At 43.9% G+C, this 22,106-nt stretch overlaps 1 protein-coding gene across 6 annotated transcripts in view; it reads left to right on the forward strand.

The window, feature by feature from the left end:
* Positions 1–22,106, forward strand: part of DAAM (disheveled-associated activator of morphogenesis-like protein) — a 153,248-nt gene that overhangs the window by 113,511 nt on the left and 17,631 nt on the right. For all 6 annotated transcript variants that reach the window (XR_013308465.1, XR_013308466.1, XR_013308464.1 and 3 more), the window contains exons 2-16: positions 4,437–4,730; positions 5,587–5,676; positions 6,379–6,447; positions 7,657–7,745; positions 8,888–9,023; positions 11,138–11,335; positions 11,877–12,091; positions 14,397–14,463; positions 14,600–14,717; positions 15,131–15,260; positions 16,745–16,871; positions 17,567–17,689; positions 18,827–19,025; positions 20,397–20,518; positions 21,911–22,027. Coding sequence is in view for 2 of the 6 variants with exons in the window: in XM_077637099.1 (XP_077493225.1) it covers positions 4,437–4,730; positions 5,587–5,676; positions 6,379–6,447; positions 7,657–7,745; positions 8,888–9,023; positions 11,138–11,335; positions 11,877–12,091; positions 14,397–14,463; positions 14,600–14,717; positions 15,131–15,260; positions 16,745–16,871; positions 17,567–17,689; positions 18,827–19,025; positions 20,397–20,518; positions 21,911–22,027 (2,094 nt within the window). In the remaining 4 variants the exon portion in view is untranslated. The remainder of the gene's footprint in view (positions 1–4,436; positions 4,731–5,586; positions 5,677–6,378; positions 6,448–7,656; positions 7,746–8,887; positions 9,024–11,137; positions 11,336–11,876; positions 12,092–14,396; positions 14,464–14,599; positions 14,718–15,130; positions 15,261–16,744; positions 16,872–17,566; positions 17,690–18,826; positions 19,026–20,396; positions 20,519–21,910; positions 22,028–22,106) is intronic.

The raw sequence follows: 22,106 nt of genomic DNA on the forward strand, positions 1-22,106 counted from the left end.
CTCGGGGTCTGAAGGGTAGAGTTGCCGCTGCTGAATCAGGACAGGGCTAACTGACGATCAGTTGAAGAAGCGTTTGTTCTTCAATGGAGCTAGCCTTGCTGATGATGAGGATACCAGTAAGAGCTTGCCTGCAGTTATCGCAGTGAGAGATAGTAAAGGCATGATGATCTAGGCACCCGCTGAAAATACTTTTGACGCAAGTACCGTTTAACATCACGTAGCTGTTCTGACAAGACACTTTTCTAAGATTGCCTGTTGTTGATCTCGAAGTCGCAGGAATGATTTCTTGCTTTTGAAGCTGTATCAGCAGAGTGAAATGGTTAATCTCAGCTTTGAACGGATTTTAGATTAGCGTTAAAGCTAAGCGGAGGGTTAATGCTCATTATATGTAGATCTGTCTGTGGAATTGCCGGTAGCGATGCTTCGAAAATCAGGACTCTGAAAGCGCGCACATAAGTACGGTCGAATTACATAAACGACCTCGTAACCAACGCTGTCTTGTATTTTCTACCTAGTTTGTTCAAGATGCATTGCCTTCGGGTAGTGCGTGATGCGAATTTTGATTAAGGTCAGACCCGGCGCTGTGCCCCGTTTTATCGGTGTAAGCTTCGTCGTGAAGCTGTATGGATCTAGTTCCGCTGGGGTAGAATTGATGCTAGTGTCAAAGGCTTACTTGTTCCGTCGTTTTAAGCGACAGTCAAACAGGCGCCGTTAGAACAGCAGTTACCTCGTTTAAATAAAAAAATGCAGAGATGCTCAGTAGTGCGCGTAATTATACATTTATACACTTGAGATTTTTAGCTGCAGAACTGGTCTTATTCTGCGATTTGAGCACCAGCAGGCGTTTTCATGTTATGAAGCCAGTATGTCTAGAATGAGGAGAGTACACAGCTACAAGTCAGTCAGTGGCATTCAGATTTTTTGCGGTGACTGTAGGATGAGCGGTGCTGGGTGTTTATTTACTTATATATACTGCAGCCCTGAGGGCGGTGGTAGCGGGAGTGGGCATCATAAAATAAGAACCCTGTTCCCAAAATGGCAGCATCAGAAAAAGCAAATACGTCGACACACTACTGGATCAATCGAAGTACACGGCTCCTGTCAGGAAGTGAGTGCCATTCATCTGTCGTTTGCAGGAAGATATCAATAGGTTAGTTTATGTTAAAAAGAAACAATATTCAGCGAATGGCAGTTTCTTGCGAAGGTTGGTTTAGTGAACGTTAAGAAATGACAGGCGGTAAGGCGAATTCAAAGTGCAGTGTAATAACTATGGCGAATCTATGCGGCGACATTTTGAGGACTGGTGAGAGTGCGGAAGAGGGGAAAAGTTGCGGTCATAACGCCGAAAAATGGGAACAAACTGCTTGATTCTGAGCAGCTTCAAGTTAGATAATTTCGTATACCGTGCGCAGGCTGCAAGCCAAGGACGCATAACCAAGCAAAGGATGAACTACAGATTTGTACGTCACAAGTTCAGAGTCTTTAGGGGACCGGAGATAACGTACGAATCAGATATCCAAGTTTCTGCAAGACTTTGCCGCAAATTGAATCAGTGTGTACAGACCACGACATCTTAGCTATAAATGTTACTCCAAGGTACTTGAACGCCGAAAACATGTTCAGTGATGACCCAATGAAGCAACAATAATTGAAGACTGAAGGAGAAGGTTTGTTAGTGAATGTGAAGGCAACTGTTTTCTGGAATGGAAGTCTATGCACTCATCTGCCACTTACGGCATTACGCACAGAAACTTGAAAATTAGTCGCTAATGAGATTAGTGGTGTGGTCAGGTCAACATAACCGCGGCAGAAAACGAGATCTGGTCGACCTAGTTTTCTTTCTTTTTAACGTGCTCGCGGAAAGCAGGCATTGAACTAGTATAACGCATCACCGGGTCTTCCGGCTTTTAACTAAAATCCGCTGCAGTCTTGACTTTTGATCCTGTATCGTGCGCTTCTTCCACAGTTCTGCTCACAATAAGGCCGAGGTTTTCGACCACTTCAAAGTCTTGGAAAACAGCCTTCCTTGCAGCATATTCCGGGCAAGCAAACACATGGAAGATTACGTTTGATTTGCTTCGAGCATACGCTCCGTTACTCATCCATGCCACCTCGTTTCGCGCTTACGGCTGAGTGCTCACCGCAGTGGGGTTCACGCACGCTTCTTTGCGCACATGGGCCCGACTGCGTACATGGTGACGTATGCAAAACGTCAGCGCCAGAAATCGCGGAGCGGAAACCTACGCTGCTGTCTGGCGCTAGTAGCAGCAGGAGGTGTCGTCCGTTATCGCGAGGCCATCTGTCTTTTTCTGCTTTTCGAGATCAAAGATGAGTTTTGGTTTATTCTTGGGCCCCACTTGACATGCAGGGTGGATTGTCGACTGCGTTGTGCACTCATTGGCTTTCCCTTTAATGTTTGTTTTTATAGATTGAGCGTTTAGCAGATTTGTTCATTAACTCGAGAGACAGAATTTCATGATTGATGTGTTAAAAAGACTCACTGGCTCATTAGATTTTATTATGTGCCGATGCAGAGCATTGTTAACGTGTGTAGCTTTACTGAATGCTTGTTTTCGAGAAAACATGAAAAGAATACAGGAACATCATTTGGGATCACATCGACGCTTGCTCTTGACATGAAGTAGTTAAGAAACGTGATTTGTTTAAACAGATCAGATGATAACATAAAAAACATTGCTGAAAGTGCGCCACTTAAGATATCTGTCGGCTGCCAAATTCCTGCTCACATCTATCTGAGCGGCAGTGTCACTTGCAGTCAACGATATTAGAAAATTTCTCCAATCTTTGGTATTGGAGTCCTGCAGCACGCAATTAATTCTTGAATATGTTCTATACATGCATGAAGTGATTTCCTTTGAGCATACTCTTGCGTTCATTGACGTTTGCTTTGATAAACACACCCAAACGAGCCTGAATAGGCCCTTGCCTTGCGTTAATTTTAATATAAGTTTGTGGCATAATAACGAATACAAAAAATTATCAGAAGCCTTCCTCCCCGCCCCCTTTCCTCCAAATGGTAACCGGTAAAAGTTTTTGCTGAAAATATTGCAAACGACCTTTCTCTCGTAGCAAAACATAAGCAGTCATACATTGCATTGCGTGTTGGCCTTGAAGCACTCTGCGCCGCTCTTCGATGAGGCGTTTTGAGAATTCCTGTGTCTTACACACTGCGCCTAACGAAGTGGACCTTTGATTACATAATCTTCCGGATTTTATTTTTCTGCCTCAGGCACTGTAAGCTGTAGCTTTCAATAAGTAAGGAAAACACAACAGCATAACTATCGTGTTCCATGACTACAGCGCAACGAACGCTACATAGAAGAAGGAAACACGCAGGGACACAACACCTTCTGTGTCCCGTTCGTCGAGCAGTACTCACGGAATATCGTCAACAACTCACCCAACAACTTACCTTGTTAACTATCGTGCACGTTTCTATGTACAGCCCGAGCCCACTTTGCAGTAAGAGGCGCCTTCTTATTAAAAGGCCGCAAATTCCGCCATGGTGAAGGTAGATCGGCGTATACAACGAAACCACGGTTATAACGTTGAAGTCTCAGTGCCTCGTCTAACTTCTTTAAACCGAAGCTTAAAATGTCAATGGGTAGAAATGTTTAGCACAGCGATGATGTACTAGCGCGGCCGTATACCGTTTAAGCCATGTGTTTAGTGCGCATGCGCAATCGATGATGAGCGCCCTCTCCTGGCTTTTCAGGGCACCAGATAGGGCAACGAGTTACCATCCGGCTTTGCTTAAAGGGAAGCTGAAGCACTTTTCGAAAAAATTGAGTTCCATGCGGCTTCTTTTAGTTTTTAGTCCGCTGAAAAAGAGTATCGCATTCGAAAAGGGCGGAAATAAACGCAAAAAAGCTGTTTTTTTTTTGGAATAAAACGGGCACCAGCGTCTCAGGGCGCCGAGCGAACGCCGCTTATGGCCGGGATCGTCGTGACGTCATCTACGGGGATCTCCGGCCAGCACCGACTGTGTTGCTGCGTAGCGCGTTGCTTCAGCTGGCTTGAGAACTGCGTTTTGCAAATTATGGATCCGTCGTTCACCAAAGCGCGGGCCGAAAAGCAGCAAGCAAAGCAGGACGGCCGGCAGACCACCCGTGAATGGCGTCACTTCCGCCAGTTCCGTCCCCCCATTCGGCGCTTCCGGAAGCGAAGAAGGCGTGTCGGCGGCGGGTTTTTAACAAGCGATTGCGGCTTATTTTGCGAGCAGAATCGAGAAAAAATTTACACACATGATTTTCAAAGTCCCTTGTTCCCAACCACAGCGTTTCATGCAATTTGAAAACCGTTTCAGCTTCCCTTAAGCTCGTAGTATTTTGAAAGTTTCGTGCACACTTCACTTATGCATTCGGCTTGTTCCCAATAGTAGCTCATCTCCGTCTCTCTTTCTGTCTCAATTGCAGCAACTAGTGCTCTCGCTTCCCGGAGGACTGCCGGCCATGCCCGCGCGAAGGCGCCGTGGCGTTGCCGGCAATCGGGCGAGCGGCGGAGCCGGCGGGGGAAGCGGAAAAGCCGGCACAGGCGGCGGCGGAGGTGGCCTGTGCTCCTGCTTCTCCTCGGGTCCGGACGAGCCGCCTGAGATCACCTACCACGTGGTCGAGAACGGCGTGGTCACCATGGCCCCGCCCCCTCTGCTCACGCCCACCCACCCGATGCCGGACGAGGCCGAGCTCAACGCCAAGTTCGCCGAGCTGGTGGTCAGTAGCCAGTTTGGCGAAGTTTCATCTGGTCGGGTAGCATGGTGGAAGCGATACACCACAACACTGGTTCTTTTGGAGCAGCTAAATGACACCACACAGTATCAACAAGACTGGTTGGCTAGTTATTAGGGAAGGAAAGGCACTTGAACTGCCTCACCCCGGAGGACGAAGTAACAAATACATGTTAGTAATGCCACAGACTTTGGGCAACATAGAGACGAACTGATAAAGAAACATAAAGCAAAGAAAGAAGTTGCTATAGTGGGATACAACTCAAGAGCGAAACGGCATTTCCCCTTCAAACGAACCCCTTTCAGCTAATCGCGTTGGCCCGATTTTCATGACCCTGATTACACTTAAGCAGCTTACATCAGCTTTCGCCATCTGACCGCTTCCCAGAGAGCATTGCGCGCGAAGAAATTTATGCACAAGCGAAATGCTGTTGCTCTTTTCGGATTTTCAATTTATCGGCTCCCAGGGGGGGAGCGGCTCAAGCATGACTGCGGTATTTAGTCAAATGTGCACTGTAATTTGTTATCTTAATAGCTAGTCTCGAGAGACCGTTCTAGGCCCTAATAATTATTTAACCTCAGCCACTATAAGCGAAGATGCAGCCAAGAAAGAAAAGGTCGATTAGTTAACGTGTGCACCGTACATCGCCTATGCCATGACGAATCGTCTTGACTACTACGCTTACAAATGTCGGGGACTTTATTTTAATTTGTGCCTTAACGTTTAGAGTTTCATGCTCCGCGGAACGTGAATGCGAGCTAGATTGCAGCAGCATCTTTGAAAAGCCACTGGTTTTGACCGGTTCAGGGAATACGTTTTTTTAATGTATTGTGTTTTTCAGGACGAACTTGACCTCACTGCGGCCAAGAAAGAGGTGATGTTCAACCTACCACCGGAAAAGAAGTGGCAGCTGTACCTGAGTAAAAAGACGGTAAGGAGTTTCACTGTACTACTTCTGCTTCAGAGTCTTTACAGCAGTTCGCGAAATTAGCCGTCTATCAAGCAAGTACTGTCAGTGAGGACCCATCAGTGTGGTGTCGGGAGTGACCTCAACCGGTTACCTAATATTCATCACGAACGTGGCGTCTGAAAGGCAACTGACTTGCCCTAGAACTCAATGATTCCCAAGGAAATGCTAATCAGCTGTCTTGGGTGTCCGGAGCACTACACTTGTTGCCTCTAACATGCTTCTCTCTATTTTCGGAACGCGCAAGTTTAACAAACAGACTGTAGCTATGCCAGTCCCAACAAGCATCCTGAATCAGAGATGCCAAGTGAGTTTATAACTTTATCTCGACTCGATGAAAACGTGCACACTTGGTGGCATACTGCGAATGCGGGCTTTCAGGGCATTGCAAACTAGCATAATTGCATGAAACTTGTCTATATGTGGGCCGTTTCTTGTCCGCTCTTTTATATTTTTCTCGAACCCTTACGTCCTCGGTGCAATGAATTAACTACCGCGTGGAGAATTTGTTCTAAACCATGTTCCTTCCCGGCGCAAGGAATGCTAACGGCAACTACAGCTTGGTTGCGTTCGATGGAAGTCTGTATTGAACGAATTCGAACATCTCGTAATTTTTACCACACACACACGCACCAGAAATTATTTGTGATGCCTAATCTATTGCAGGAGCAGCGTGACACGACATCATCCCATTTCCCGGACTACTACATCGAACGAGTCAACGCGATGTCCATGGTAAACTGCGCACTTTTTCAGCCTGCTTTTTCAATTCATAGTGCATGCCCAGCCGTGTATAGACGTCTGAAACTGATCTTAGCTGAACGCTTTTGTTTGTTGAGGATAGCAAAAAATGCTAGTAAAAAGATCAAAGTTTGTAATGCCGCATTGAAAGGTAGATGGGAAGCAGCTGACACTATACTTCTTGCTTGTATACAAACTACACTTCACAATAATCACTTGCGTATTAACAAAACATGTTCTTAGGCACAATTTCTGGATATCATAGCACTACTGTTGCTGCAGTGTTTTTGCACTAAGTCTGTATAGGGCTGTTCACGTGTTCTGTCTTCCTGCAAGACAAAGGAAAAGAACCTCTGCGGAAACTATCGGTTTTTACTGACGGAAGCATAGTTTCATCAAGACGATGATTGATTCCTTGCATACTACAAAATGACAGGAACTGTTTGTTGGTTTTCTCTAACCAGAGGATTGAGAATTTCGCTGTTCGCAAAGGCATAAAATGGGGACGATATTAGTGCATGAGATTGCTTAACTCAGAGGAGCACGAGTTTATTTTATGCTCTAGTCGCGTATTAGGTATTTAAGATTGAAATTTTTTTGTCGAACGATTCCGATCAAGGTGTGGTCAACTAAAGACGTAGCAAATATAATTTCTTGCACTCCAATGGGATCGCGCCTGTACGTACAGCAGCATCATTGTTGAAAATAAACAAACTGCATGCTTCTTGTCATAAAAAATTAAGGAACAAAAAAGTAATCGGTGGCTTCTTTACTTTTTGCGAATATATTTGACCGAGTTCCTTCAATTAGAGCACGTTTGAGGTTGCTAATATTGCTATGCGGGAGTGCGAACTCACTTGACAATTTTTAAAATTTCCACACCTCACTTCATATTGAAACAAAATAACCACACTGTAGTTGCATCGCACAAAGGAATTCTTATCATTCTGAACATGCTCTAAAACGTTCACATTGACAATTTTGTGCTGAAGGTAACAATAAAAAAGTTTTCTAATTTATCTGTCAATTAGGTCAGAAACGTTAAAAATTTACTGATCCGCTCATGACGATTGCTTGCACCCGTGCACTAGTAAAATCGTCATAGAGCGTGCCATCATTTAAAACTTGGCAGTACTTGGTCGAAAGAGGCTGTATGACATTGTTGCAGACATGCGTTAACTTATGCTTCTGCTTTCATTCCAGTTGCTGTTTCCACGCGAAGAGGAGGAAGTCAACACACGTGCCAAACTTCTGGACAACCTGAAAACTGCTCTGCGGACACAACCAAACAGGTGAAGTTTCATATTAGCGCGAAGAAGTAAAAAAACAAACCAACAAAAGTGTTGCTAACATTACGAACTTTATTTAGGCAAAGGAAACCTTGGTCACGGTACACTGATGCTGTTTTTAATCACTAATTGTTTTGATATAGTGAACAGTTTTACTCGCAACAGACAAGAATGACTTCATGTAGGTGTAAAAACCAGTTTTTTTTTGAGGCTCAGCAGGAGCAGCTCATAATTTGCGATGCTACGCTGCCCATAAACACTTGAATTGGAACCATGTATTCCTTGATGAGTGCTCCATAAGGTGTACTTGCTGTGATTTCGCCGTGTCTCTTAAAAAGCGCCTCACAACCGCTGCGGTGGCTCAGTGGTTATGGCACTCGATAGCTGGCCCAGAAGACGCGGGTTCGATCCCGGCCGCGGCGGTCGCATTTTGATGGAGGCGAAAAGCTTGAGGCCCGTGGGCTGTGCGATGTCCGTGCACTTTAAAGAACCCTAGATGGTTAAAGAGCCCTCCGCTACGACGTCCCTCATAGCCTCAGTCACTTTGGGATGTTAAACCCTATAAAAAAAAAATGTCTCACACATTCACGTTGCAGCGATGCGTGTGTGTTACACTATAGCTGTCACTATATTTTGCGAACACGGCGAAGGAAAGTATGCAGGGTTTTTCAACTCGATAAAATGTTCTGTAATGAACGACCTTTCAGAAAATGAGTGGGGGAGCTTGTACGGCGGAGAAGAATCCAGAGATCCCATTTTGATAAGAACTGACATGAATGGAACGTGTTGTGTTATGTTTTGAGTGGTTGTCGTAGCACATCAGCTCATAGTGCAACTTAAAAGCAAGCATGTTTCACTAATGGCTCACAACAAAAGAACTAATCGCACCATACCTTTTCGGTCGGCAATGGTCACCAAATATTTTCTGTTAAAGCTTTTTGAGGAATTTCAAAAATCCGCAATTTTTCAGTAACTCATCTCAGCGTAATGAGTTTTGGAATATGCAGTGTTTGTCAGCATGATCATAACAAAGCGAACAGTGTGTTCGTGTCGTCAGCATGTGCGAATGACATGCTGCGTTGTGGTCGTTTTGGCTGGTATTTATTCTGTAATTTTACTAATGCGTCGCGTGTCTCTCTTTGCAGCTTTGTCACGCGCTTCCTAGACCAAGATGGCCTGATCTGCCTTTTGAATTTTCTCGTCGGCATGGACTACAACACGGCTCAAAGTCCCATCCACACCTCCCTCATCGGCTGCGTCAAGGCGCTCATGAACAACTCGGTATGAGCACACCACTCCGTCCCCAAGATTTGTTAACTGTACGGCGTTTTAAGTCAAGGAGCACACGAGTGTGCTTCGATCATGCTTGGCTTCTCGAAATACCTCTATTTGTTTTAGCTTTGACAGAAGCAACAAATATGGTACCCCACTTAATTATTTATTTTTAAAACTCAGGGATGAATCCCTTCGCTATGACCAGTGCTGTTTAGCTCGGATCTTGTGAGTTTTGAGCAGCTTCACAGGGTACACATCAAATTTAGATTGATTTCTGCAGAGCCATTTCCTAAGCAACTAATATTCTACGCAACTCGTGCGCTAAGTGGTCTGGAAGCCATAGAAGTCTTCCTAGTCGTGAAAAAACGTCTACCTGTCAGGAGGTCAAAATTATTTGCACTTACCTGTACTTGCTCCTGTCAGTTGGCAGCCGCGACCAACTCCTGCCAGAAACTTCCAACGAGGCAGCGCGACGAGCATGCAGCTTTCATCCTTTTTTGATCAACTGACATGACAGAGACCACTCAACTACGCCGGCCAAGTTCTCGAGGCATACAATGACAGCTTTCTTTTTTTCTGTCCGGCGAATGTCCCCTAACAGTTTTGGTTTTGAGAGAAAGACACCAAGAAGAAAATAGCAGCAAGGAAAAAGCAAAAAATAGCAATTATACCGATACCTATCCAAAAACTGTCCAGGCACTTACTCTGTCAGTCTCATTCATTGCATGCTTTATTCGTAGGAGTTTAAGTAAAAATCAAAACGAAGACAGTGGGTGCCAGTTCGAACATGGCACACGTTAGGTCATGTAAAATATTGGTTCAGAAATAATCAGTTGATCGCAGATGAACTTCATAAGTATGTGTACTGAACGAGATCTGAGCACCAGTGCACAGGAAGGAAATGGCTGATAACCATTCTCGGTGTGAATAATAATAATAATAATAATAATAATTGGTTTTTGGAGAAAGGAAATGGCGCAGTATCTGTCTCATATATCGTTGGACACCTGAACCGCGCCGTAGTGCTGACCACAGTTCCAGTGGTTTTTCTTAAAAAAATTACGTTCGAACAGGCGGTAGTGCTATTGATTCTGACTTATATTTAAACCATATGCACATATTTCAATTCATAATTTCTATTCAACTGAGTTAATGAATAAACGCACTAGTGGTTTGATTTGATTTGATTTGATCTTTCCACTAACAATGCTAAGTGGCCATAGCGGTGGAGTGAAAGGCGTGATTCCGGTGCTTCTCGCTTTTGAATGTGAGACAATGTTGAGCCACGGATAATATTTGTGCCTTCTAACAGTTGTGGCGACGGCCATAGATTAGAGAAATTGCGACTTCTGGATCATTTCGGTCAGTGTAGGAGTGTTATTTCCATCATATTTTTGGGGAGCATCTGGCTAACAGCTGCCAGGTCTAAACATGACAATCGTCACTCATCTCTCCTTTCCTGACCAGCAGTGTTTTGATATTATCTCCAGCACACTCTGGGAAGTTAAATTTGGAAGTGCACCCGTGAACAAAACAGACACCGTTAAAAGCGTGATTCTGGTACTTCGAGCTTTTGAATGTGAGACAGTGTTAACCCACGGATAACATTTGTGCCTTCTAACAGTTGTGGCGACGGGCATAGGTTAGAGAAATTGCGACTTCTGAATCATTTCAGTCAGAGTAGGAGTGTTATTTACATCATATTTTTGGGGAGAATCTGACTAACAGCTGCCAGGCCTAAACGTGACAAGAGTCACTCATCCCTCCTTTCCTGACCAGCAGTGTTTTGATATCTCCAGCACACTCTGGGAAGTGAAATTTGGAAGTGCACCCGTGAGCAAAACAGACACTGTTCCCATACTGAGGTACATTATATCGGTGGTGAATGCATGAATTGTTGCCAGAGGCCTTATTGAGAAAGTTTTATGCACTGTAAAACATCTATAACATAATGAGTGTGGTTGGAGAGCATATGGAGTTTGCAATGGATAAGGGAAGCCAGGTCACCACGTTTACCTGCGGCTGTACCGACGTATAACGGCAGTACCGAAGCCTGCTCAAAGAACTCTGCAGCTGACCAAGCACAGGTTCCATAGTTAGTTCTTCTCTTCAAACTGCAGAATGGCCGGGCTCACGTGTTGGCGCACCCGACAGCTATCAACACCATCGCCCAGAGCCTAAGCACGGAGAACATCAAGACCAAGATCGCCGTGCTTGAGATCCTTGGCGCCATGTGCCTGGTACCAGGAGGCCACCGGAAGGTACTGGAGGCTATGCTGCACTTCCAGAAGCACGCCTACGAGCGCACCCGCTTCCAGGTGAGCTTGCACTCGTGTCTATCCGTACAGTATTTTCCACCTGGATTCGAGGCGTGGGACTAGTAATTTTTTTGCGGAGTGGTCTTCATGTGCTTTTATTTTTGGAAGAGAACTGCGCATATTCAGAAATAGTGGCTAATATTTTGGATTGGGCAATATGTCCTACAGAAATGTTTACACTGAATGACTTTGAATAATCTGTATGGAAAACGGGCGTGACTAGTTATCGGGTTTTAAAACGGTATCTGTGCTATTAGGAAGACAAATTTGGATAGGCGCCAGGAACAAGTCACCCTTATTTTTAGCCTCCATACCTTTAAATTTTCTACACACCAAAGTGCAAACATGTGATCTTGAGACTTGCGAAAACCTGGCCCTCTGACTTCTCCCTGACGAATTGAAAAGATCACAAGCATTTCATGAAACACAGGGACAGTTCCGAACATTTTTGGTCATTTTCTGTATCAGCAAAGTTGTCTAGTACGCGCACTAGGGGCTGTTCGTGACCACCCTTCCTAACGCTTCCTTTTGTCGTTCACAGACCGTGCTCAACGACCTGGACCGGAGCACGGGCGTATACAGAGATGAGGTGAACCTGAAGACGGCCATCATGTCATTCGTGAACGCCATCCTCAACTACGGTCCGGGCCAGGAACACCTCGAGTTCCGGCTGCACCTTCGCTACGAGTTCCTCATGCTCGGCATCCAGCCCATCATCGAGAAGCTCAGGGGACACGAGAACGCCACGCTCGACAGGTTGGTCGGGGCGAGCACGTGATATACCAGGCGTACTATCGGGGTCGAAAGTCTCCAGGAAGTCCCAGAAAGCAGAATGGGCATGCAGGTGCTATGTTTTGCCAATACGAACGTCATGTCACTACCACACGTTTGAGGGGGTGATCTCGGCTTTTACCTTCATAGATGTGATCTCGAGCTGCAGGCTAACAAAAGAGCTACCAGTTTCTGTTGCATCTCACACACACTTAAAACCTCGGTTTGCATGCAAGAGAAGAAACATGGAACCATAGAAATATAGATGCGGACACAATACACGGACACAATACACGAATAATATACACGGACACAATACACGGACACAATACATGGACACAATACATGGACAAAATGCACGGACACAATGCACGGACACAATGCACGGACACCATGCACGGACACCATGCACGGACACCATACACGGACACCATACACGGACACGATACACGAACACGATACACGGACACGATACACGGACACGATACACGGACACGATACACGGACACGATACACGGACACGATACACGGACACAATACACGGATAAAATACACGCACGGACGCCGTACAGGGGCAAATTACACCGATACAATGCGGACACAATACATTCCTAAGATTAAGGTTAAGCTCAAGATATCATTCACAGTGTTTGCGTTCGCAAGTAAGGCAGGAGGAGGCAATGCTTTCTAAAGGAAGTGGACAGGTTTGCTGGCATAGTTCACTTACACACTGTTTTGCAAGAAGGCATAAGTAGAAGACTAGTGCCTAAGGTGAAATATGGAGAAAGCCATTGCTGTCACTTAATTCCACTGGCATATTCCATAAGTTATCCGAATGTATGAAACAGCAGCTGGTTACTGGAAGGGACAATAAAGTTGAGGCGCCTAACGATTAGGATTTAATGAAAATGTTGAAAAAAAAACAGGCTGTCGTGACCAAGAAATACGCGTCCAAGGTTAAAAGTTACTATTCAAGACAAATAACAGAGAAGGACACTAAGTACTACATTGAATACTTTGGTATAAAATCAAAACGAGGTGAATTCCAAATTTTCTTATAACAGATCGAATAACCTTCCATTGAATTCGTCAAAGGAATCCACTAGTACATGCTGAAAGTTATTCTAAAGGATACGAATATGCTTTTAAGTTTTCGAATACATTTAGAATATATGGTGCAAATTTTCATTAAGTCCTGCCGTGGTTTTGTTCAACGACTGTTTCAAAAACGTCCCACTCAGACGTCGCAGAGAATGCGGCCGCGATAACTCTGCTCGGTATGGAATGCCCAGCGCCGAAACGTGGTCACTTCGTGTGGTGACGTTCATAATGCTCGTTCATGACCTCCAAAGTTAAGCGACGGGCGTGACTGAGCCAGGTGTAATAAACCCTGTCCTAATGTTCGAACTAAGAGGCCGTGCCTTATACGTAGCTTCAGTCCATCTTATATACTAAGACGTGGTGCTAGTTTATCGGTTGTAATAAGTACCAAAAGGTAATTTCTCTACAAATGAAATGACCGTCATTAAGTTCACACACTCACTTCATTTTGCGTAATCCTTACCGAAGATCAATGTTGTGCCTTTTGACAGCTACAACTGTAACTACATAATTTATAGCTCGTTACCGCAGCACCGCCGCTATCACTTCAGTGTCTCGCCCGATTAATCTTTTTGAAGGATTAATCGCTAGTTGTGCAAATATTTGAGAAAAATTTTTTCGCGTTTCATCTGGCTCTGCTACTATTCGATTCGTATTTATTCAGTTTTGGCTACATTATTTGAATTCGTTTCTATAGGATAGCAATGGTATTCGTGCTCAATTCGGTTTTGAGAATGTGCTATTTGCATACCACTAAACTAGATTTTGGCAGCAAATGGAATGCGTTGTTTGACAGTTGGCATTGGCATCAGAGAGCCGCCGCGGTGGCTCAGTGGTTATGGCACTCGGCTGCTGACCCAAAAGACGCAGGTACGATCTCGGCCGTGGCGATCGAATTTCGATGTAGGCAAAATTATAGGGACCCGTGTGCTGTGCGACTTCAGTGCACGTTAAGAACCCCAGGTGGTTGAGATTTCTGGAGCCCTTCACTACGGCGTCCCTCATAGCCTGCGTCCCTTTGGGACGTTAAACCTCAGAAACCAAACCAAACCAGTTGGCACCAGAAAAATGATACGGCTAAATGTGTGTAAAGATACGGCGAAAAAGAGAACAAGAGCAGCAGAGAGACACCGACAGTCACTGATTGCGCATTTTTCCTTCAAGCCATTTGCTTTCATTTCACTTTCAGGCATCTCGACATCTTTGACATGGTCCGGATCGAAGACGAAAAAGAGCTGGCAAGGAAGTTCGACATGGTGAGTTAAGTCTTTGTGATAGTAAACCGAAAATATGGCATATTTGAAGTCCATGCCTCATTAACAAAGCATTGATATCGACAGAGGTGGTATCTCACTTCAACTGAGGGCTGCCGATTACTTTTTTTTTCACCAGGCGCACGTCGACACAAAGAGTTGTACAGCGATGGTCGAAGCCATCAAAAAGAAGCTTTCCATGACTCCAGCTTATCCGCACTTCCTCTCCCTGCTTCATCATGCACTACTCATACCATGTAAGCTTTATGGTTTTCTATACTAAATTGTCATCTGATTTATTGTTTTACCATAACCCTTAGGTTTCTGCTTTACTGGTGGTTTGCTAACGTAGGTGTGTACAGCTGCAGTACAAGTATCATTAATGAACAACTGTTTGCGCTGCTTTGCTCCATGGATCTGAGGTTCAGGATTGAAGATGTAAGCAGAAGAGAACTAGTATTTAACTGGAGGGGAACTAGGATAGAATCATTGTAGAAGTAATTCTTGGTCTCTTTGGCTGTGAAACATAAACAACTGCCGTAAAACCTGTAAAAATTGAATTTGTATAAATGGACAATGAAGAATTTTGGACCACTAGTAGACGTCACAGTTTAAACCAGCGCCCTATTTCATGTCGAATATCGTTTAATTTATTTTTTTTGTTCTCCAGATATTGGAGGCTCCGCAGAACACTGGATACTGTTTGACCGGATCATTCAACAAATTGTCATCCAGGGAGAAAACGGAGAGAACTATGACCTTGCGCCCATTGAAATTAACGTGAAGAAAATACTCAAGGAGTAAGTATTCTTAATGTAGAAATATTGACGACTTTTCACTGCCCAATGATGCGAACATGTCTGCACATATATGTTAGTGTAAATACAAAAATCATTATTCATTTATCCTAGTTCTGAGAATCCTAACTTTATGTTACGTTTAATCAATGAAATATTGTCTCTGTGTGTGACCATACAATCCTCAGAAATAGGAGCCACACACAGGAATGTTGAAGTCTGTACTTCGCATTAGTTCTCATTAGCTTTAGTAGGAGTTCAATTAGAGACATGCCTCATTTTTGAGTGAGCTTTAACAGAACAAACTTCACCCGACTGAATGCCGTCATGGGTCTAAATGAGTCAAAGGCGAAATACTGACCTTGCGTTCTAGCTTTGGACATGCGCAAACGCTGGAAGTGAACGGGTATTTTCTGCAATGAAAAATGCTTGTGCCGTAATAGGTCCACCATATGGATTATGGTGAAGCTGGATGGTTGACCTGTAAATACATCTTTACTTCACTACATATCACTATGGAGCAACTAAAACGCTAGAAATTATTTTCATTTTTATTATTTCTTGTCTGAATGATTGTTTAAAAAGTTCAAAAATTTATTTCATTATAATTATTTTTTATTTGAAGATAACAGTTTTCAGTTCTGTATGGCATTTCTTGAGCCACAGTATACCCATTTTCTTTGCAACTCAATAAATCAATAATAATGATTTCTTCATTAAAAAAGTGGAATACGACGGCATCACAAAAGATGACACATACATCCTAGAAATTCTGCCACCTTTTCGAGATCTTCATGTCCAACCTGGTACAGCATTTAGCGGCATCTGAACGACCCGCTAGAAAGCTACATTTCACATTCTTTAAGAGCTACAGGTGGTAAATATGTCATTACTAAGAACATTCCCATTATGCCCCAAACTTACATACGCCTTCTTCTTGCCTGAGGTGTCTGTTCAAATTTAATTTCAAAGAGTGAATTACAAAGTATATGTCACTATCCATTTTTATGGTCGCTTATCACTACAGTAAGGTCACATTGAACAAACAGCGTGGTGTAACCTTTAAAAGCAAAAAATAAGCACTGTGAATTAGAGATAAGCTCGAATAGACGATATCACAATGCAAGCAAAATGGAACAAAAACCAACCCCAGCAACATATTGCAATGAGGAGAGTAACGGATGGCCTTTTGGGGTAACAGAGTGGGCTCCAAAGGCAGCATCTTTGAGACACCCAGGAATTATTCCTTGATGAAGAGAAGAGATTAGGAGTCTTTCGAGGTAGGGTGGTTGCAAATAACTTGAGACAAGGACCATTGAGGAGCGCTTATAGAGGCGTGGTATTCCGGCTGATGATGATGAATTTGAAACTTGAAATGTGCGTGAACTTCTACTGTAAAGCCTACCTTTGTACGAATCAAAAAGTGAGTTGACTTGAGGATTTTACCCTTGTCACGACCTTGACTATAATGTCCCTATCTCCATCAGGCTTGCCACTGAAGAGGAGCTGCGAATTGCCAAAGAGAATGCGGAGAGGTTCGAGAAGGAGAACATTGATCTGGCCACGCAAATCGTCAAGAAGGAACAAGAACTAGAACAGAGTGTACAGGAAAAGGTGAGCGGCATTCAAATTTTGTCTCAGTGACGGACCTTCAAGCGAATTGAACACAGTGTGTCTCACTAAACGGACAGGTGATACTTTACTTGCGCAAAGAAAGCGCAAGACAGAATTCCGAGAAGGTTATTTATAAACCATAAAAAGTAGAGGCACTAGCCCCGCAGCTTAAAATTTTGGCATGCATTTAAGAACGGTTTTCTTGGACATCACCATGAAGCGCCATTTATCGGTCGCCAGGAACAATCATTGCTTAACTCAGTGGGGATATTATAACTATAGTGAAAACTACTATTATCACTATATTGTACCTATATTATTACTATGGAGAAAATTATAAAGGTGGGAACTTGTTTATTTTGATGGTTATGCCCTGCTCTTACATGCTGCAAAGCTTGGCTTGTAACATGGTTCCAGCGCTAATACTAATTATTTCTGAGAAGCATAAATAATCGGCGGGATGCGTACTTTTGACCAAAGGTTTAATATTTCCGGCTGATTTTAAATGTCCAGCGCAGTGCGGTACAGGGTGGCATACGCGTAAACTGTAAGCGTTTGAGCAAGTTTCATGAGCGCGTCTTCTGCACAGAACTCACTTGGAGGACACCACACACTCTGTAGAAAGTGTGTAATAATCAGAAAAGCTAAGCATTTTGTGGCAACGGGTGACAAAAAGGAAATGACCACTCTTACAGGAGGACCTTCAGACAGCGTTGGCAAAGACAAAGGACAAGTTGGAACGCGAGACAGTGAGTCACCTGGAGGACAAGCAAAGGATCGAGGAACTGGAGTACCGAATAAGGGAAATGACTCAAAAGGTACGTGCTTTACTTCTCACCTAAATTCGAGGCTTTTAACTAGCTTTTTTGAAGTTGAGAAGATATAAAAAGCATGCTGGGATGAGCAAAGAAAAACATTAAAAAATAGAATCCTGTGATAGGAAGAACTACCTGACATACACTAATAACGTGCATTTGGCGCAAGGACACTTTGCGGACGCTCTCAAATTAGGGACGCCTGTTTGCCGATATCCTTAAAAACGAGCCTACATAACAATTTTGTCCTAGCAGTACTCAGCTATGGAGCACTGGCATGCGCGTTAATGAAGCAGCATGAAATAGAGAACGGACATTGCAGTGCATTGCGGAAACGAAAATGGCAGGGTTAGCTTTAGGAGACAGAAAGAACACGAAACAGATAACAAACTCAAATTGTCGGTATTCTAAATTGAATCGGGAAAACGAAAATTACTTTGATCTGGCATGTAATAGGCGAAAAAATAACTTGTGGCTTTTTGGTTTGGCGGCCACTATGGTTTGGTTCAAAAACGCGGGCCCATTATTAATGGGTCAACTTTCCACGAACCATATATTGTTTGAAAATTTCCGGCGTTATATTTATTACAATTAAAAGGTGTAATGTATGGAGGAGCTATTTACTATTTACAAAGCAACCACGAAGCCACTGAGCCACCACGGCGGTTCTTTCCTGTATTGAGAAGAGTCCAGTTATGAATAATTGTTACAGTGGTTACTCAGTGTAAAGCTGTCGTTGACTGAATTTTCCGAGCTGGGAATTATGAACAAAATATTGGCTCTAAAGATCTCCCTCTTGGTTCTGTCGCTTCGCTGGATTACATTATTAGTTGCAATTCTGTTCACAGGCTCTTCTTTAACACGGTAACTAAGAGAAGATCACTGATGACCTCTGATGGTGACGGAGTCGATTGCAAGAGCAGGAAATTTTAGCAGCGGGCCCGGCAGGGATCGGGAAGTTTTGCAGAGAAATGGAAACCGCAGCTTGCACAGAAAAGGGTTAACTGAAGGCGAAGAAGAGAGGCCTCCGTAGTGCAGTGGACATAGTACCTAGGCTGGTGAAGATGAAGAATCCAACACATTGTCACCAGCCTAACTACGTCCTGAGGTATGATTTTTACAATTTTCTTGCCTGTGCAGTTGGACTCCGAGAGGCGGGAGCGAAGCCACGTTGCGAGCACTCTGAGGAATGGTCTGCCGGAGGATTCTCGACTGTCGCTCCACAGAGGGAGCCTCCCTGCTGGACCGCTGCCTGCGATTGGCTCGCTGAACACGCCGCCTCCGCCTCCTCCACCGATGCCTTCGATGGGTGGACCGCCGGCACCTCCGCCACTGCCTGGTAGGTGAGAGTAAACTGGGAGGAAACTCCTTTTTTCTCGGAGTTACAAGCTCTGAGATTGGGCATGAGGTATATTTCTCTTCAAGTTCCGGCTTTGAAACGGACTTTTTTTTAAAGGCGAGAGCTGTTACGGGGACCCCACTTTGAGTGGTCGTGTAATTTAAGCCTATTGTAGTTGTAGAACTCCGCAAACAAAGTCAAGAGTCAGGGTAATCCAAAAGAGAGATGAAGAATAGAAAGAAGCAGAGAAAGAAGAATAGAGAAAGAATAAGGAGGAGAAAATGGAGTGACATCAGGGCTACTGCCAAATGTTTTAAATAAACCCCAGTCTAGTCTAGCCAGACCCTTTGTCTGCTTATCCTCCTGTTAAGAAAAAAAAATTAAGGAGACACCAAAAGTGCTAAGTGCAAAGAATACAGTTCGTACACAAAAAAAAATGTATTAGGACGAGTAAGATTTTGAAGCTAAGCTTTTGAGCACAGGAACATATTCGATGAATTTTCGAATAAATTAGCTTGCAGAATTTTGAATGATATGCACTAGTGCCGCGATATTGAAGTAAATAAAAGCAGGTACTAGTTCCCTGGGACTTGCGCCTAGAAGGAAAGAACGTTTAGTATATGTTGCTCGTCATTACGCTTCTGGAATTGGGGAGAAGTACAGGAGATATCGCACCTTAAGGAGATAATATAGGAAACATTTAAGGCGGCTTTGCGCCATAACGCACGACTCGATAATGTCTTCGGCGTAATACTGGTTTTGCGGAGAATCTTAATTTCAGAATGTTGCTCGTTCCACTCAATGCGATATTCAGGTGATCCCAGCTACGGTTTTCATCCATATGAGCAGTTTTTCTTCGATTTTCTGGTCAGAGAGCTGTTTTTATAGTTATCATCGCGGCATTAGTTTCAAGAAGTGAAAAATATTAGCGCAAAATTACGAAACAATTTAAGAAAAAAACGTCGACCATGTGCTGCCTTCGTACAATTTCTTAACTGGGTTATTATTTTTGAAAGTTCTGACTACACCGGGAGCGACAGTACCTCGCAGCTCCTTAAAGAAGGTGTTCCTGATTAGGACGCATATGCCGTCTACATTTGCTATCGCTTAGTGGGTGGTAACTGAGGAAGGGAAATGTCTCAGTTATTTTTTATCTTTACACATTTACAGCCGCACTGTGTTATTCGATAATGCCTAACTAATGCTCCGGATTTTGGAAATGTCACACATTGCACAGATTCAAAAATATCTCGAACACGCGATTTATGACGGCGAGAGTGCCAGGGCTCAACAAGTGTGGCGAAAAGCGTATCAAGATCTCTTGTCTCGTACTGAAAACTTAAGAAAAAAAAACTCTTTCTGTTTTCCAAGGAATGGGCATGGCACCTCCACCGCCACCGTGCTTGCCACAGATGTCGCGGACGCCCAAGATAAAGAACATTCCTCAGCCGACGAACCCTCTCAAATCTTTCAACTGGGCAAAGTTGCCAGAGGTAAGCAGCTCAGCTTTTACTACTAGTCTTGAATATTTTCACAATTTGCGTGTTAACTTCAAAAGACGATTCCAGTGCCGTCGTTTTGGAATCACCGCATTGCATGACTAGAGCTAGGTTACTGCGCATAGGGCCAGCACAATAGTAATTTTTCATCAATAATAGCATGACTGCAGCCAAAATAAACTGCTTTGAATGGCACTGGTTATACAGTGTTTTCCAGGTTTCAGTGTCGGACTGGACAAAGGACGCAAGAAATTCCCAACACTATGCGGCTGTCCCTTATAAAAACTATCCCTTACTAGACTGTCCCTTACTAGAAAGTCTATAGACTTCTTGTAGCTTCCATTGACTTCTTTAGATATTTATTTCTCTCCCTTCATAGACTATAGACTGTCTGTAGACAAGTCTGCTGAAAGTTTACGGCCATAAATTTATAATTGTCTATAGGATTTGTATTGACTTTAGACTATTCTCTATGGTTTGTCTATAGAGAGTCTATAGACTTTATGGACAGTAGTCTGTGGACATTTTATAGATGGTGAAGTTTTTGCAAGGGGTGCCATGTTATCATGCCGCCTAAGCGTTATGTCGTGTTGTTCTTTGAGAGAAAAGAGCACGTTGTATATAGTTTGTGGCTTCTGCACTCTAAACAGAAAGAAGTAAGAAGGACGTAAGCAGTCCTTTAGCGCAATACCTTTTATAAGGGAATGCGCTATTACATAGCTTAGTCCATTTTTACTCCATATGGGCGTATTTGTGTTAAGAGTGTGGAGCGGTATTTTGTTAAGGTTAATTTCGTTTTTTCTTCATTTGGCTGTGACGTAATTCAAGGCGCAAGTAACGTGAGGTATTGATGCCAATAATCAATCAACGACATGGCCGGTTGGCTAGTGACGCCACCGCTAGCAACCCTACTGCCACTGATATCAGTCCGGCTAATACACATGGATTATACTCCTCCAACTCGACGCACAACCTCCAGCCGGTTTGTTTTTTGCCGAGACGGCATTAGCGCTGATAAATTTCGTCAGGTCTGTCTAACGCGTCGCTGTGCTCAGTAGGTCCGACAGTTCGCGTAGGTCCGAAAGTTCGATATGGATGCGGGATGCTTTAATGCAAGTAAGCGGCGCTATGCATGGGCCTGTTTCTGCCACCACCATACTGACGTCTTCTCTCACGGTCTGCATCACCGGAAGTTAGCGAGAAATGGCAGAGAATCGAAAGAAGTGAGAATAGTTACGTAGTGTGTCCCGTGGGTTGATAATAATTACTAATATATAGAAGTGAGTGAAGAGTAGGGCATAGCCTCATAGGTCACGAGAAAAACAAAGGAGATTCGTAATGCCATGCTAAGTTGGACTGTGGTTTAATTATCGTCTTACCTTGCAGACTAGGGTTGACGGCACTGTGTGGACGGAGTTGGACGACACAAAGCTGTACAAGGACATCGACCTGGCCGATATTGACAGAACGTTCTCAGCATACCAGAAACAGCAAGGGTGCGGGGTACGTATCTTAGTCTGATCGCAAATGCAGAACTGTTTTCTCTATCGGCGTTTGAAACAGCAGCACAAGCTCTCAAGGT

The sequence above is a fragment of the Amblyomma americanum genome, chromosome 9, assembly GCF_052857255.1.
Source record: "Amblyomma americanum isolate KBUSLIRL-KWMA chromosome 9, ASM5285725v1, whole genome shotgun sequence".
NCBI lineage: Eukaryota > Metazoa > Arthropoda > Arachnida > Ixodida > Ixodidae > Amblyomma > Amblyomma americanum.